At 37.5% G+C, this 13284-nt stretch overlaps 1 protein-coding gene across 5 annotated transcripts in view; it reads left to right on the top strand.

The window, feature by feature from the left end:
* LOC134349295 (mitogen-activated protein kinase 9) overlaps positions 1–13284 on the top strand; it is a 54278-nt gene that overhangs the window by 7610 nt on the left and 33384 nt on the right. For 4 of the 5 annotated variants that reach the window (XM_063053377.1, XM_063053378.1, XM_063053379.1 and 1 more), the window contains exon 2: positions 12936–13097. In XM_063053377.1, the coding sequence (XP_062909447.1) occupies positions 12976–13097 (122 nt within the window). In that variant the 5' untranslated portion in view covers positions 12936–12975. Of the gene's footprint in view, positions 1–11254; positions 11274–12935; positions 13098–13284 lie in introns of those variants that run through there. The other variant, XM_063053380.1, reaches the window with a different exon arrangement.

Below are 13284 nucleotides of genomic sequence, written 5' to 3'. Positions count from 1 at the left end.
TATTTTGTATGTATGCCTTTAATTGCTTTTAATCTTCTATTTATATTAATGTTTAATTTGTGTTGCTTTATGCTGAATATTTTTGGATGTATGTATTTAAATAAGTCATTGTTAAGATATTTAGATAATGTTTAAAAAGCACTTTTGTGTATGGGGGATTGTTACAGTCACCTTTTGTGGCAGATTAATGCCATGGAAAGATCTCACTAATGAAATTGAGGTGGCATTGTTCTCGAAGATTCATGTGGGGAGATTGTACCAGATGAGGAAGCAGTTCATAAATTGGTGGAGATAAATAGTGTGCTCTAGAGGAAGTAAGTGTGTGGAGAATGAGCTGGGAAATTGGATTTATTAAGAGCAATTGTAGACATCTCTTCCTATGAGGGAATGGAGGAATAGTGCAATTAGAGGAGTATCCATTTACGAAATGCTGTCTACTAATCATTATACAGGTCGACCTTCACTAATCCGACTACCTGTAATCCGGTTCCTTCAATAATACGGCAGTGATTATGCTTAATGTGATCCTTCTGTAATTGGACATGTTCACTAATCTGGCACTCCTCAGATCTCAATGGTGCTGGATTAGTGAAGGTCGACCTGTGTTAAGATAATAGCATAGAAGGAGGCTGACTTGCCCATATAGTCTACACCAGTGTAGAATGATTCTATCAGATTTACTTAACCCTTATTTCTCTGTCATTCTGCACATTGTTCTCCCTTGGGTGTCGGTCGTCTTGTTTTGAAAGCCCTGATTGATTCTGTTTCATGAACCATGCAGTAGTTAAGTTATTCATCTTGCTTCATCATAAAGCTGAAAACATGAGGAAATCCTTCTGAATATATTTTTTAATATTCCAGACAAAGGTTTGTAATTTTCTGACAGATTTGTTCTTTTATCTTAATTTTTGGTAATATATTGAATAACCGCAGGTGTTTGACAGTGTCCTCCTCCTTAACTCTAATCAAATAAATTCTGTCTTTTATACCTCAAGACTCACTCCCTATCCATCATTATAACATCTTCCTCCATCAGTGCTGCTTCACATTTTCTACTGATAAATGCTAGAGCCTTTCCTTTTGCTGCTTGAAATACTCCCATGAAGCTTTTTTGTGAGAATATTACCCCGTAATGTTGAGTTGTTCAGAGCAGGTTCCTCTTGCCCCAGAATTGGGCCTAATGTCCCAGCAATCTGAAACGTTTTATCTAGAGCCATGTCCCTGTGGTGACTGATTCATCAATAGCTAGGTTCAAACTGAAAGTTGTAACTAAGATAATTAATCTCATCTGTATCATTAGTCTTTCTTATTGATGATTTTTGTCATTCCTGTCTCAACTGAATATTGCATCATTGTTTTTTTATAATCAACACTAAACTTATTAGTAAATTATCCTGATTGCTAAGCTACTATATTTTACAATGTAGTATTCTGAAGTTTTAAGATGTTCTCTCTTGAATGGAGGAACAGTAGTTCCTAATCAAGAAAATTGCCTCAAGATCCAGGTTAATGTCTGTTTCTGATATTGACAACTGAGGCCTAGGCCACCTTGAAGTAATTACAGCATTAGATTGCTTTGGAACTCATAAACATAATGATCATTGACATTTCCAGAACAGAGGAAGTAGGAGCAGGAGAGAGCCATTTGGCTCTTGAAGTTCATGGCCAATCTTCAGTCTTAATGCTGAAAGGTAGCAACATCCAATTTCCTTAAAACCTTCAACTCTGTTTTCTGTTTTGAATGAATTTGATGGCTGAACTTCCATAGCCTCCCGGGTAGAGAATCCTAATACACCGATCTCTGTTTTTTTTTGTAATTTATTTTTTATTGAATTTCATCATCAAACAAACATTTCCATAAGATGTATTTCAGATACTGTACATATATATCATATAATCATATTTGTCACAAATCTCCACATAATATTTATCTGAGGTATACACTTACAGAAAGGAGAGGAAAGAAAGAACAATTGAAAGAAGAAAACTATGCACAGAGTAGGGAGTGATTTTTTTTACAACATATTCATTGACTTGTGAGAATAAAATAAGGCCTATAAGGTGTTATGTAGTTAAAACATTTTTTCCAGTATGAATAAAATTGTTCCAGCTTATGATTAACAGATGCTATTATCTTCTCCATTTTGTAAATGTCCATTGTAATTTCTATCCATACATTTAAAGTTGGGCTCTCCGGAGATAACCATTTCCTGGTAAGGATCTTTTTACGAGCCACCAACAGTACATTCATTAAATATTTATTTCTTTTCAACCATTCTTGAGGTATATACCTAAAATATATGGTCTTACTCTCTAAGGGTATTTCACATTTAAAGATGTCTTGTAGGGCATTATGTATCCCACTCCAATAGTGTTTGATAGTGTTTGAATTTGATATATTTTCTATATTCCCAGAAAATATGATAATGGTTTGCATTTTGATTTCCACAATTTCTCTAGCAAGCAGGGGAGTTACTATTATAATGGGATTTCTGAGATGGTGTAATAAAATATCTTATCAAGTTTTTCCACCCGAACTCCCTCCATTTCTGTGAACTGGTACACTTCCATTGATACCTCCATATTATTGTCCAGTCTTCCTCAGATATTATTATCCCTCCTTCCTTCTCCCATTTTGTTTTAATGTATGAAGTCGAATGTGTTTTAAGATTTGACAAACCCTTATAAACGCTTGAAATTATTCTACTACCGTTGTCTGAATTATATGTTTTTCTAAGTAGCTCTATCAGACATGTACTTGCCTTGGTTACATTTTTAACCGTCTTATTAACATACTGTTGCATCTGTAAATACTGGTAAAAGTCTTGTTTTTCTAATAAGTGTTTCTCTTTGAGCATTTCAAAACTGAACAGTGTTCCTTTTTTCATTATATTGCAAATAGCTGTTATTCCTTTAGCTGTCCAGTCCTTAAATCTAGCATCCAGTTTATTCGGCGTAAAATCCGAGTCATATGCACACCATTTAAGAATTGCAATGTCTCTCTCTAGTTTATATTCTTTTATAATAGTTTTCTATATTTTAATAGTCCATTTCTCCCACAGGTTGTCAATATTATTTATGTAACTTTGTAGGTTGTTATCAGCCAAAATTGCCTGTATGGGGACGAAAAGTATCCTCTCCTCAATGTTTTTCCATTGAGCGCCATATGATGGGTTGCACCAGCATATTACGGCTCTCAACTGTGCTGAAAAATAATAATCTCTGAGAGAAGGTAGGCCCCATCCCCCCTTTTCCTTGGCTAATTGCAAAGTTTTGAGACGAACCCTAGGCCTTTTACCTTGCTATATATATCTTGATAGCATCTTGTTCCATTCATTGAATTGATTTTGGTTAATCTCTGTTGGTAGGGTCTGAAAGAGATATAGTAGTCTGGGTAGTATATTCATTTTAATAGATTCAATCCTGGAACTGAGACCAAGAAAGGAATTAGGTTCCATCTTGTTATATCTTCCTTAATTTTTTTATATTTAGGCTGATAATTGCATTCTGATAATTTTGGACTCTTGTTTGCCATGCCCAAGGATACCTACTTCCAATTTCTCTTGCTGGGCTATAGTTATATGAAAGTAGTTGGGTTTTATCTATGTTTATCTTGTATCCTGATAATTGGCCATATTATTCAAAGGATTGCATCAATTTAGGTAAAGAGTATGTTGGTTGCCCTAGATAGATCAAAATGTCATCCGCGTAACAGGGCAATTTATGCTCTGTCCCTTTAATAGTAATTCCCCTGATATCTTCATTTTGTCTGATGTATTGAGCTAATGGTTCCTGATATAATGCCAAGAGTAGCGGTGACCATGCACAACCCTGTCTCGTGCCCCTTTCTAGGGTAAAGCTATTAGATAAATATCCATTGATTTTAATCCTGGCAGTAGGATTGTCATATAGTGCCTGTACAGTTTTAATAATTGTGTCATGTAGACCAAATCTATGCAAAACTCTGTAAAGAAAATTCCAATTAACCGAATCAAATGCCTTTTCAGTGTCCACGCTTATCACTATTGCTTCAATTTCATTTTTTTAAATATGATCCATAATGTGAAGTGTCCGTCATATATTGTCTTGTGTTTGGCATTGTTGTATAAAACCTGTCTGATCATTATTTATCAGTGTGAGTAGAAACTCTTCTAATCGTTTGGCCATGATGGAAGTAAATATTCTATAATCCACATTAAGAACAGATATTGGTCTAAATGACCCACATTCCATTTTATCCTTGCCTTCTTTTGGTATAGCTGAGATTATTGCCTCCTTCCAACTGGGTGGCATTTGCGCCTTTCTTAGGGTCCAGTTCAGTGTGGGGAGTAAAATAGAAATTAACTCACTTCTAAACTCTTTACACCACTCTGCCGTATACCCATCTGAACCTGGTGACTTGCTTAATTTAAGCCTACTAATTGCAGTTTTTAGTTCAGCTTCAGTTATGTCAGCAGTCATCATTCTATTTTGTTCTTTGCTTAAGGTGGGTAACTCTAAAGAATTCAGGAAGGTGACAGTTTGGGTTATGCTTCCCCCTGGAACTTTGGAATATAGAGTTTTGTAAAACACTTCAAAAGCTTCTTGAATTTCACTTAGCTTTTTTTTATCACTTTTGTTCTTGGATCGCTTATTCTATGAATTGTATTTTCTGCTATTTTTGTTTTAGTTTCCACGCCAGTATTTTCATTGATTGAGATCCATTTTCATAGGGTCTCTGTTTCAGAAACGTAAGATTTTTTCTAATTTCTTGTGTAGCCAAACTATTAATTTCATTCCTATTTTTAAAAATTTCCTCTTATGTATCCTGTGCCAAACTCAATTTGTTTTTTTTCTAGTTCCTTCAGCTTATTTTGTAATTTCTCTAATGTTCTATTCCTTATTTTTTTCTTATGAAGATATTGCTATAATTTTCCCTCTTAAGACAGCCTTCAGAGTATCTCATAGAATGGGAGGTGAAACTTCTCCATTATCATTGAATTCTAAGTAAAGATCAATTTCTTTTTTAATTTGTTCCTTAAAATAGGGATCATTGAGTAGACTTGAATTTAGTTTCCAAATAGTATTCTTTTGTTGTGGGTCAAAATCAACAGATAAATATATAGGTGCATGGTCACTTACATCTTACGGACTGTAAAAGCTTTTATAGATATGTAAAAAGGAAAAGACTGATAAAGACAAATGTAGGTCCCCTGCAGACAGAAACAGGTGAATTGATTATGGGGAGCAAGGACATGGCAGACCAATTGAATAATTATTTTGGTTCTGTCTTCACTAAGGAGGACATAAATAATCTTCCAGAAATAGTAAGGGACAGAGGGTCCAGTGAGATGGAGGAACTGAGTGAAATACATGTTAGTAGGGAAGTGGTGTTAGGTAAATTGAAGGGATTGAAGGCAGATAAATCCCCAGGGCCAGATGGTCTGCATCCCAGAGTGCTTAAGGAAGTAGCCCAAGAAATAGTGGATGCATTAGTGATAATTTTTCAAAACTCGTTAGATTCTGGACTAGTTCCTGAGGATTGGAGGGTGGCTAATGTAACCCCACTTTTTAAAAAAGGAGGGAGAGAGAAACCGGGGAATTATAGGCCGGTTAGCCTAACGTCGGTGGTGGGGAAACTGCTGGAGTCAGTTATCAAGGATGTGATAACAGCACATTTGGAAAGCGGTGAAATGATCGGACAAAGTCAGCATGGATTTGTGAAAGGAAAATCATGTCTGACGAATCTCATAGAATTTTTTGAGGATGTAACTAGTAGAGTGGATAGGGGAGAACCAGTGGATGTGGTATATTTGGATTTTCAAAAGGCTTTTGACAAGGTCCCACACAGGAGATTAGTGTGCAAACTTAAAGCACACGGTATTGGGGCTAAGGTATTGGTGTGGGTGGAGAATTGGTTAGCAGACAGGAAGCAAAGAGTGGGAATAAACGGGACCTTTTCAGAATGGCAGGCAGTGACTAGTGGGGTACCGCAAGGCTCAGTGCTGGGACCCCAGTTGTTTACAATATATATTAATGACTTGGATGAGGGAATTAAATGCAGCATCTCCAAGTTTGCGGATGACACGAAGCTGGGTGGCAGTGTTAGCAGTGAGGAGGATGCTAAGAGGATGCAGGGTGACTTGGATAGGTTGGGTGAGTGGGCAAACTCATGGCAGATGCAATTTAATGTGGATAAATGTGAAGTTATCCACTTTGGTGGCAAAAATAGGAAAACAGATTATTATCTGAATGGTGGCCGATTAGGAAAAGGGGAGGTGCAACGGGACCTGGGTGTCATTATACACCAGTCATTGAAAGTGGGCATGCAGGTACAGCAGGCGGTGAAAAAGGCGAACGGTATGCTGGCATTTATAGCGAGAGGATTCGAGTACAGGAGCAGGGAGGTACTACTGCAGTTGTACAAGGCCTTGGTGAGACCACACCTGGAGTATTGTGTGCAGTTTTGGTCACCTAATCTGAGGAAAGACATCTTTGCCATAGAGGGAGTACAAAGAAGGTTCACCAGATTGATTCCTGGGATGGCAGGTCTTTCATATGAAGAAAGACTGGATGAACTGGGCTTGTACTCGTTGGAATTTAGAAGATTGAGGGGGGATCTGATTGAAACGTATAAGATCCTAAAGGGATTGGACAGGCTAGATGCGGGAAGATTGTTCCCGATGTTGGGGAGGTCCAGAACGAGGGGTCACAGTTTGAGGATAGAGGGGAAGCCTTTTAGGACCGAGATTAGGAAAAACTTCTTCACACAGAGGGTGGTGAATCTGTGGAATTCTCTGCCACAGCAAACTGTTGAGGCCAGTTCATTGGCTATGTTTAAGAGGGAGTTAGATATGGCCTTGTGGCTACAGGGGTCAGGGGGTATGGAGGGAAGGCTGGGTTCTGAGTTGGATGATCAGCCATGATCATAATAAATGGCGGTGCAGGCTCGAAGGGCCGAATGGCCTACTCCTGCACCTATTTTCTATGTTTCTATGTTTCTATCTATTGTCCCAATTCCACAGGTGATTATTTTGTGTCTTATCTTTTCCAAATGTTATGAAATAGTCTATTCTTGTATATACGGAATGGGGGGCAGAATAATGAGTGTAATCCCTTCTGTCGGGGAAAAGGTCCCTCCATATATCAATTAGACCAACATTCTCAAAAAGAGTGTTAACTTTCTTATACAAGGACTTTGTTCCATAAGTTTTTCTATTAGAAGAGTCTAACTTTGGTTGTAATTGTAAACTTAAGTCTCCCCCACATATCAAGAGACCTTCTGTTTCCGTTACCATAATATTAGTAATTTTCTGGAAGAAACTAATATCACTTCCTGGGGGTGCATATATATTCAATAAAGTAACTGGATTTCCATCTATATTCCCCCTTACCAGAATGTATCTGCCCTCCTTATCTCCCATTTCGAATACTTTCTCAAAATTTAGCTTACTTGAGATGAGAATAGCAACTCCTCTTCTATGTCCTGATTTATATGAGGAGAGAAACAAATTAGTGAAGCCCATTCTCTTTAATTTTCCATGCTCATTAACACTTAAGTGAGTTTCCTGTAAATATACTACATGGGCTTGATCTTTCTTCATTTTTGATAGAATTTTACTGTGCTTGACTGGATTCAACAGCCCATTGACATTAAAAGAAATGAATTTACTTTGTCCTTAGCCATGTGTATTTATCTGTTAGTATATCATTGAAATTTGCAGAATTAACTTAATCGTTCTACTCCCTGAACAAATAAGAGCCAAGAAACGCAAATAATAAAAAAAAGGTAACAAAGGTGTGATTCCAAGGCTGGGGTCTCTAGTTGACCCGGGTTGGGCTAGAAGAAAAGTCTAGCCGTGGGGGATAGCCCCTCCTACCTGTGGGTTGAGGGCCCCCATTAATACCTATAAAAGTAAGTAAAGAAAACTATGTCCATTACACAGAAATGATTTCCCTGTGTATTCCTCCCATGTATATATTCTCATTTAGGTGGGGGAAAAGGAACGAATAAATGAATTTTTTAAAAATTGAGTAATATAAAATTCAAATTATAACACGTATTTCTCAAGATACGTATATCACCAGCTATTTTTGCTTCCATTTAGTTTATCAGCACTTTTAAAGTTAGCCAAACCTTATGGCTCTTCTGGAGGAGGTGAGGGCTGCCCTCGGAGAACTGACAGTCTCTTCCTAATATCCTTCTCTCATCCTGCTCCCGTCCCCTGCTTTCTAGGTTCTCTTACTATTTCCCAAGCAGCTCGGGACAACTGCTCAGCCAGACTTTCCCTGGGTTTGACCACGCTAATGGACAGTCCTCTGTTGTTCATGCCTGTAGTCGGCTCCTCTGCCATCTGGTACAGTTGCATCCCTTCTTGGTAAAATACCCTCAGTTTGGCAGGGTACGGGGTTTGGTTTGGAATGTAATCTTTTCTTGCTTTAATATTCGTTTCACTTCGGAATATTCCTTCCATTTCTATAGGACCGCTGGGGGATAATCATGATCGAAGTATATTAACTTCCCATTCCAAAAAACCCTCTTCTTACCCCAGGCCCTTTGTAGAATCTCCACCTTGCTCTTGAATCGAAGGAATTTAAGTACTATTGAGCGCGGTTTACTTTGTCTCCGGAAGGCCGCTGGACGAGCGAACGATGTGCCCTCTCAATTGCAATCTCTATAGTCTGGGGAATCTCCAGCGCTTCCCACAGCAGCTTATCTACAAAGTCCATCATTGACAATTCCTCCGCTCCTTCGAGAACATTATAAATCCTGATATTTTTTCGTCGCGATCTTTTCTCCTGGTCAAGCAATTTAATTTCCTGTTGATTTAATATTTTTATCATCTTACTTAGTATCTGTTCCATGTTTTGCACACGATCTTCCACCTTCTCAATTGGAGTCTCTGCCACCACTATTTTCTGATTGATGTTGGCGAGCTCTGACTTTATATCATTGAGTTGCTGCTTTATATCTTTTTGGACTTCTCTTATCTCTTCCAGAATCCTTATCATATTTGCCACTTCGCCTGCACGAGGCCCATCATCAGCTTCGCCGCCACGCACACGTGTAGGAGAGCCGTGCACTGTACTCTCTCTTCCATAGGCTCTGCAGTGATGCTTTTTTATCTTCATTCTTTCTCCCCATTCTTGCCCCCGTTATCAATTCAGATATTTTCGAAAGATCTTGTACTTCATGGATTAACGGGGCAAAATATGCGTTTTTCCAGAGGAGCTGTTGATTTAAGCTGCCATTCTGAACGATGAGGTCACCGGAACTTCACCGATCTCTGTTTGAAGACATTTTTTGTCATCCTGGTACCTTTATTCTGAGACAGTGAGCCCATTGTTTAAGTTTCTTCCATCCATTTTATCTAGGCAGCACTTTGGGTAATTTTTTAATAAGGCAACTGAAAGATCTGAAGGTTTGAGGTCTTTGAACACTTTGGAAATCTTGATGTGTGTAATCTATGAACTTTATAAAGATGAATGATAAGAAAAAGATTTCAAAGGCAACTCTCAATGGCTGATTTCATTAAATTCCTATGTCTTGTTTGACCAATCACTACATATTTAACAATTTATCTTCCCCTTGGTTTAGCATTTATGGGAGAAATGCTGATGGTTCCCAGTAATTGCCAAGAGGTTCTGCATCTCAGCTGTTGCATGCATAAGGCCCTAGGCTTCTCCTTGCTGCTGGTTGGTGTTTCTTTGAAAGTGCTTTGGTTTTAGAGTCCTTATTGACCAGCATGACAGAGTGAATGTGTGGAAATTCCACAATACTTAAGGTGAAGAATCCTTTTGGATAACTGTGGATTTATTGGATAATGCAGGACTTTCTTCATTCATTTAAATGTATGTTAACTGCTGAGGGCATGACGTAACTATTTGTATTTTTAGGTTATTTTTGCTTTTTCTGAAAAATTTAGTTAGAATAATTTTCAAAGTTTGTGACTTGGATCAGTTTGGGTTGCAGCAGCTGTTGAATTTCCCAATCTCACTCCCTAACGTTGCTTTTAGTGAAGCTTATTCTTTATAACTGATGTTTTAATGAAGACAGCCCCAATTATTTCTAATGTCAAATCTTCTTTGTGCCTTCTTAGGCTTTGGTAATATTCTTGAATTAGGATTATCTTAATTGAAGCTTAATTTATAATTCAAACTGCTTCATTTTTTCCTTCTAAGCATCTGGTTAAGACATGGGATTCCATTTTTTTTCCAGCTTTATTAATGTATCACTTTTAAGTGTCTGAGAATTTGAACTCATTGTTGCATCCATGTTTTATTCCTTGAGGCTCATATTTAGAATTTAATCAGCATCTGATAATTCATCTATACTAATTGAATTTTCAAAAGCTTTCAGAGGGCTGTGGGCCAAGGCTTGCGTAGAGGCAATAATCTACTGTCAGGGTGTATGTTAAGACTTATGAAAGCCAGTTTGTGGGATAATCTGGTTGAAACAAGTATGGAGTCCTGTCGCAGTTGTTAAGTATTTATTATACAGTAAGGATGGAATGTGTTCACCATAAGTGATGGTAAACATTCTTTTTCAGAGTTTTTGTGTAAAATGCTTGAGCTCCAGCAAGTGAAACTTTATGGCGGATTACTTCTCCACAAGTGTAGAATCTGACTGAAGATAATTTGACATCCTGGAAACCAGGACTATGTAGAAAATTATTTGGAGTAGAAAATCTCAGTTTTGTAACTGTACCAAGTGAACAGTTGGTGGGTTTGGGTCACTGTTTGGAAGGAAGTTTATGCTTCTGGGGAGGTTGTGATAGTACAGATGAAAAGACAAATAGAAGAATGTGCAGTTCAGAGAACTAAATGGGCAGGTGTTGTGGACAGCAAGTGTATAAGGATGAGGAAAGCAGGTTTTCTTGCTGTGCTGTAGCCTTTAGTAAGCTGTCAATGTTAGATTTTTAAAGGAAAATCTGAGGTAATTTATCCAAGAAAAAAATTAAAAATACCACAGTTAACTTTAGAAGAAGTGAAGCAGCTTGGAATTGGATTATAAAAGATGTTTCATATGTCTTCACCATTGACCTAATTATGAAAGGATTTTTTTAAGCTTTTGCTGTTATGAGGTAACAATATCTTTCTATTTATTGAGTTAACCTGCTAATTGTGTTGATGATCATAGAGTTGTCACTTGAGATGCATGAAAGAACTGTCTGCATAAGATCTTTTATCTTTTTTAATAAGAAATCGTAGCTGTCAAGAAAACATGAATTTCAAACCTGCTGTTTGAGGTGCTGAAGCCTTTTGAGGGATATGACATAGTTCGCTGTGAAATGGTTAGTTCCTAATATTCTTGTTGCAGTTATCCTTTCCTTTTTCTTCAGTAACTATTGTATGTCCAATAGTCATTTATAGTTTACTGGAATTAATTTTGTCATTCATAGCTGAATGATAGCTGACAATGTATTAGTAAATAATCTGCCTTGAAAATGTGATAGCACTGTGTGACACATGAAATGATATGACATTCCTATCACATTTCTAAAGATGTGCAGCTGTAAAGCTAGTGAATTTCCCTGTTTTTATAAGAACTATTTAGTTTTTTATAGGTTATTTTTACTTGTGTGTAACCTCTATAGTTTCAACCTTTCCACTCATGAGTATGGTGCACCATTTCCAAGTTTGTGATGAGCAGCCAGTGTGCAGGGGCAGGGTTCCAGTTGAGCAACATCAATACAGTATATGTATCCAAGAGGACTGCTGCAGTTTTGCAGCATGTTACCAGATATGATGTCAGTTAAGCTTTAATAAAGACAAGAATGGGCTACTTAGCTTATGTGAGAAGCATGACCCTGTTCATGATTTGGTTTGCTGTCAGGCACAAGTAGCTTTGTAAAGCTAAGACACTTTTGATTTGAAGTCACAAAGGTCATTTTAAAATGTTGCAGAAAATAAGTTGTTTCTTCCTTAAAGTTCTCAACGGTACAAACTTTTTAAACATGTTTATTCTCTAGCTATTACTTCTATTGGTAAGATGCATTTATTGCTTTTGGTTTGTGTAATAGTTTGCTAGCATGTGATGGACTACAGCACAGACTTGAAGCATGCTGTGAACCAGTTTATGTTTGTGACAATCTAAAGCCAGTCCAGGGTCCAGGCCCAAAATGTTGATTTTACTCTTTTCCATAGATGCTGCCTGGCCTGCTGAGTTCCTCCAGCATTTTGTGTGTGTTGCTTTGGACTTCCAGCATCTGCCGATGTTCTCTTGTTTAACATTACTGTACCTATCCATTTCCTAAGTTAATCTGCTACTTGTGCTGACAAATCAGAGATGGCTGATGGACATACTCATCACCTTCATAGTGTTAGGAATAAGCAAAGCATCAGCCTCTAGCTCAATGTAAATGATTGCCAAGTTTTCTTTGCTGCTTCTTATTCATTGTCTCTTTGACACCAAATGAAAAATGAACTATTTTGAAATTCTTTTGGTTGGTGTAAATTCACTTTAAACCAATTTGTGTGTACCAGAGTGAAGTAGCTGCAAAGGCAATGCCCAACCAATCTTGGTCATGAACTAGGCAATCATTGAGTGGATCCTGTGGAGCACAAAAGGGGAAGATGTGACTGGCAGTAGGATACTGTATTCCATTTGCACTGGACAAACATCAACTCTCCATACTGCTGCACCAGCCTTTATCAATGTGTTTAGCTAATGTTGAGGATGGGTATGGGGGAGGGGAACAATGCAGAGTAGAATATACTTTTGGTACAATCAACTGAGAAGGTGGTTGATCAAGCATGGTGATAATTTTGCTCAATCATTGTATCCTATTAAAACAGGATTTCTCAGTAAGGGTCTTGCTAATAATTGGACTAGGTAATTGTTTATCAATTGCAGATAGATACTTATTTTTCATTCAAAAAATTAATTTTACTGTTTAAATTCAATTATCATATTGGCATCCAATCCTTATAGCTGAGTTTGGTTTTTTTTCCAGAACTGAGTGATAAAGATTCTGTTGCAAAAAACACTACACCATGAGTGAAATTAACAGTGAAGCAGGATTCTACAGTGTACAAGTTGGTGATTCCACCTTCACAGTTCTTAAGCGATACCAGTCATTGAAGCCCATAGGTTCAGGAGCACAGGGAATTGTTTGGTAAGTGTATATTGTGCAGATCTCAAAAATGTAATTATTTGGGTCACAGGCTGAAACACTTGCTGTATATAAATTCATGAAGGGCCAGGATACTCTCAGTTGTGCATTATTTTACCCTTATCTTTATGTATGTTCTGCTTATCTGATAGTTCACTTTCACTTTATATTCTTTCCTGCCTGTCCTCTT

The sequence above is a fragment of the Mobula hypostoma genome, chromosome 7, assembly GCF_963921235.1.
Source record: "Mobula hypostoma chromosome 7, sMobHyp1.1, whole genome shotgun sequence".
Lineage (NCBI taxonomy): Eukaryota > Metazoa > Chordata > Chondrichthyes > Myliobatiformes > Myliobatidae > Mobula > Mobula hypostoma.
This window is presented reverse-complemented; position numbering and strand designations above follow the sequence as displayed.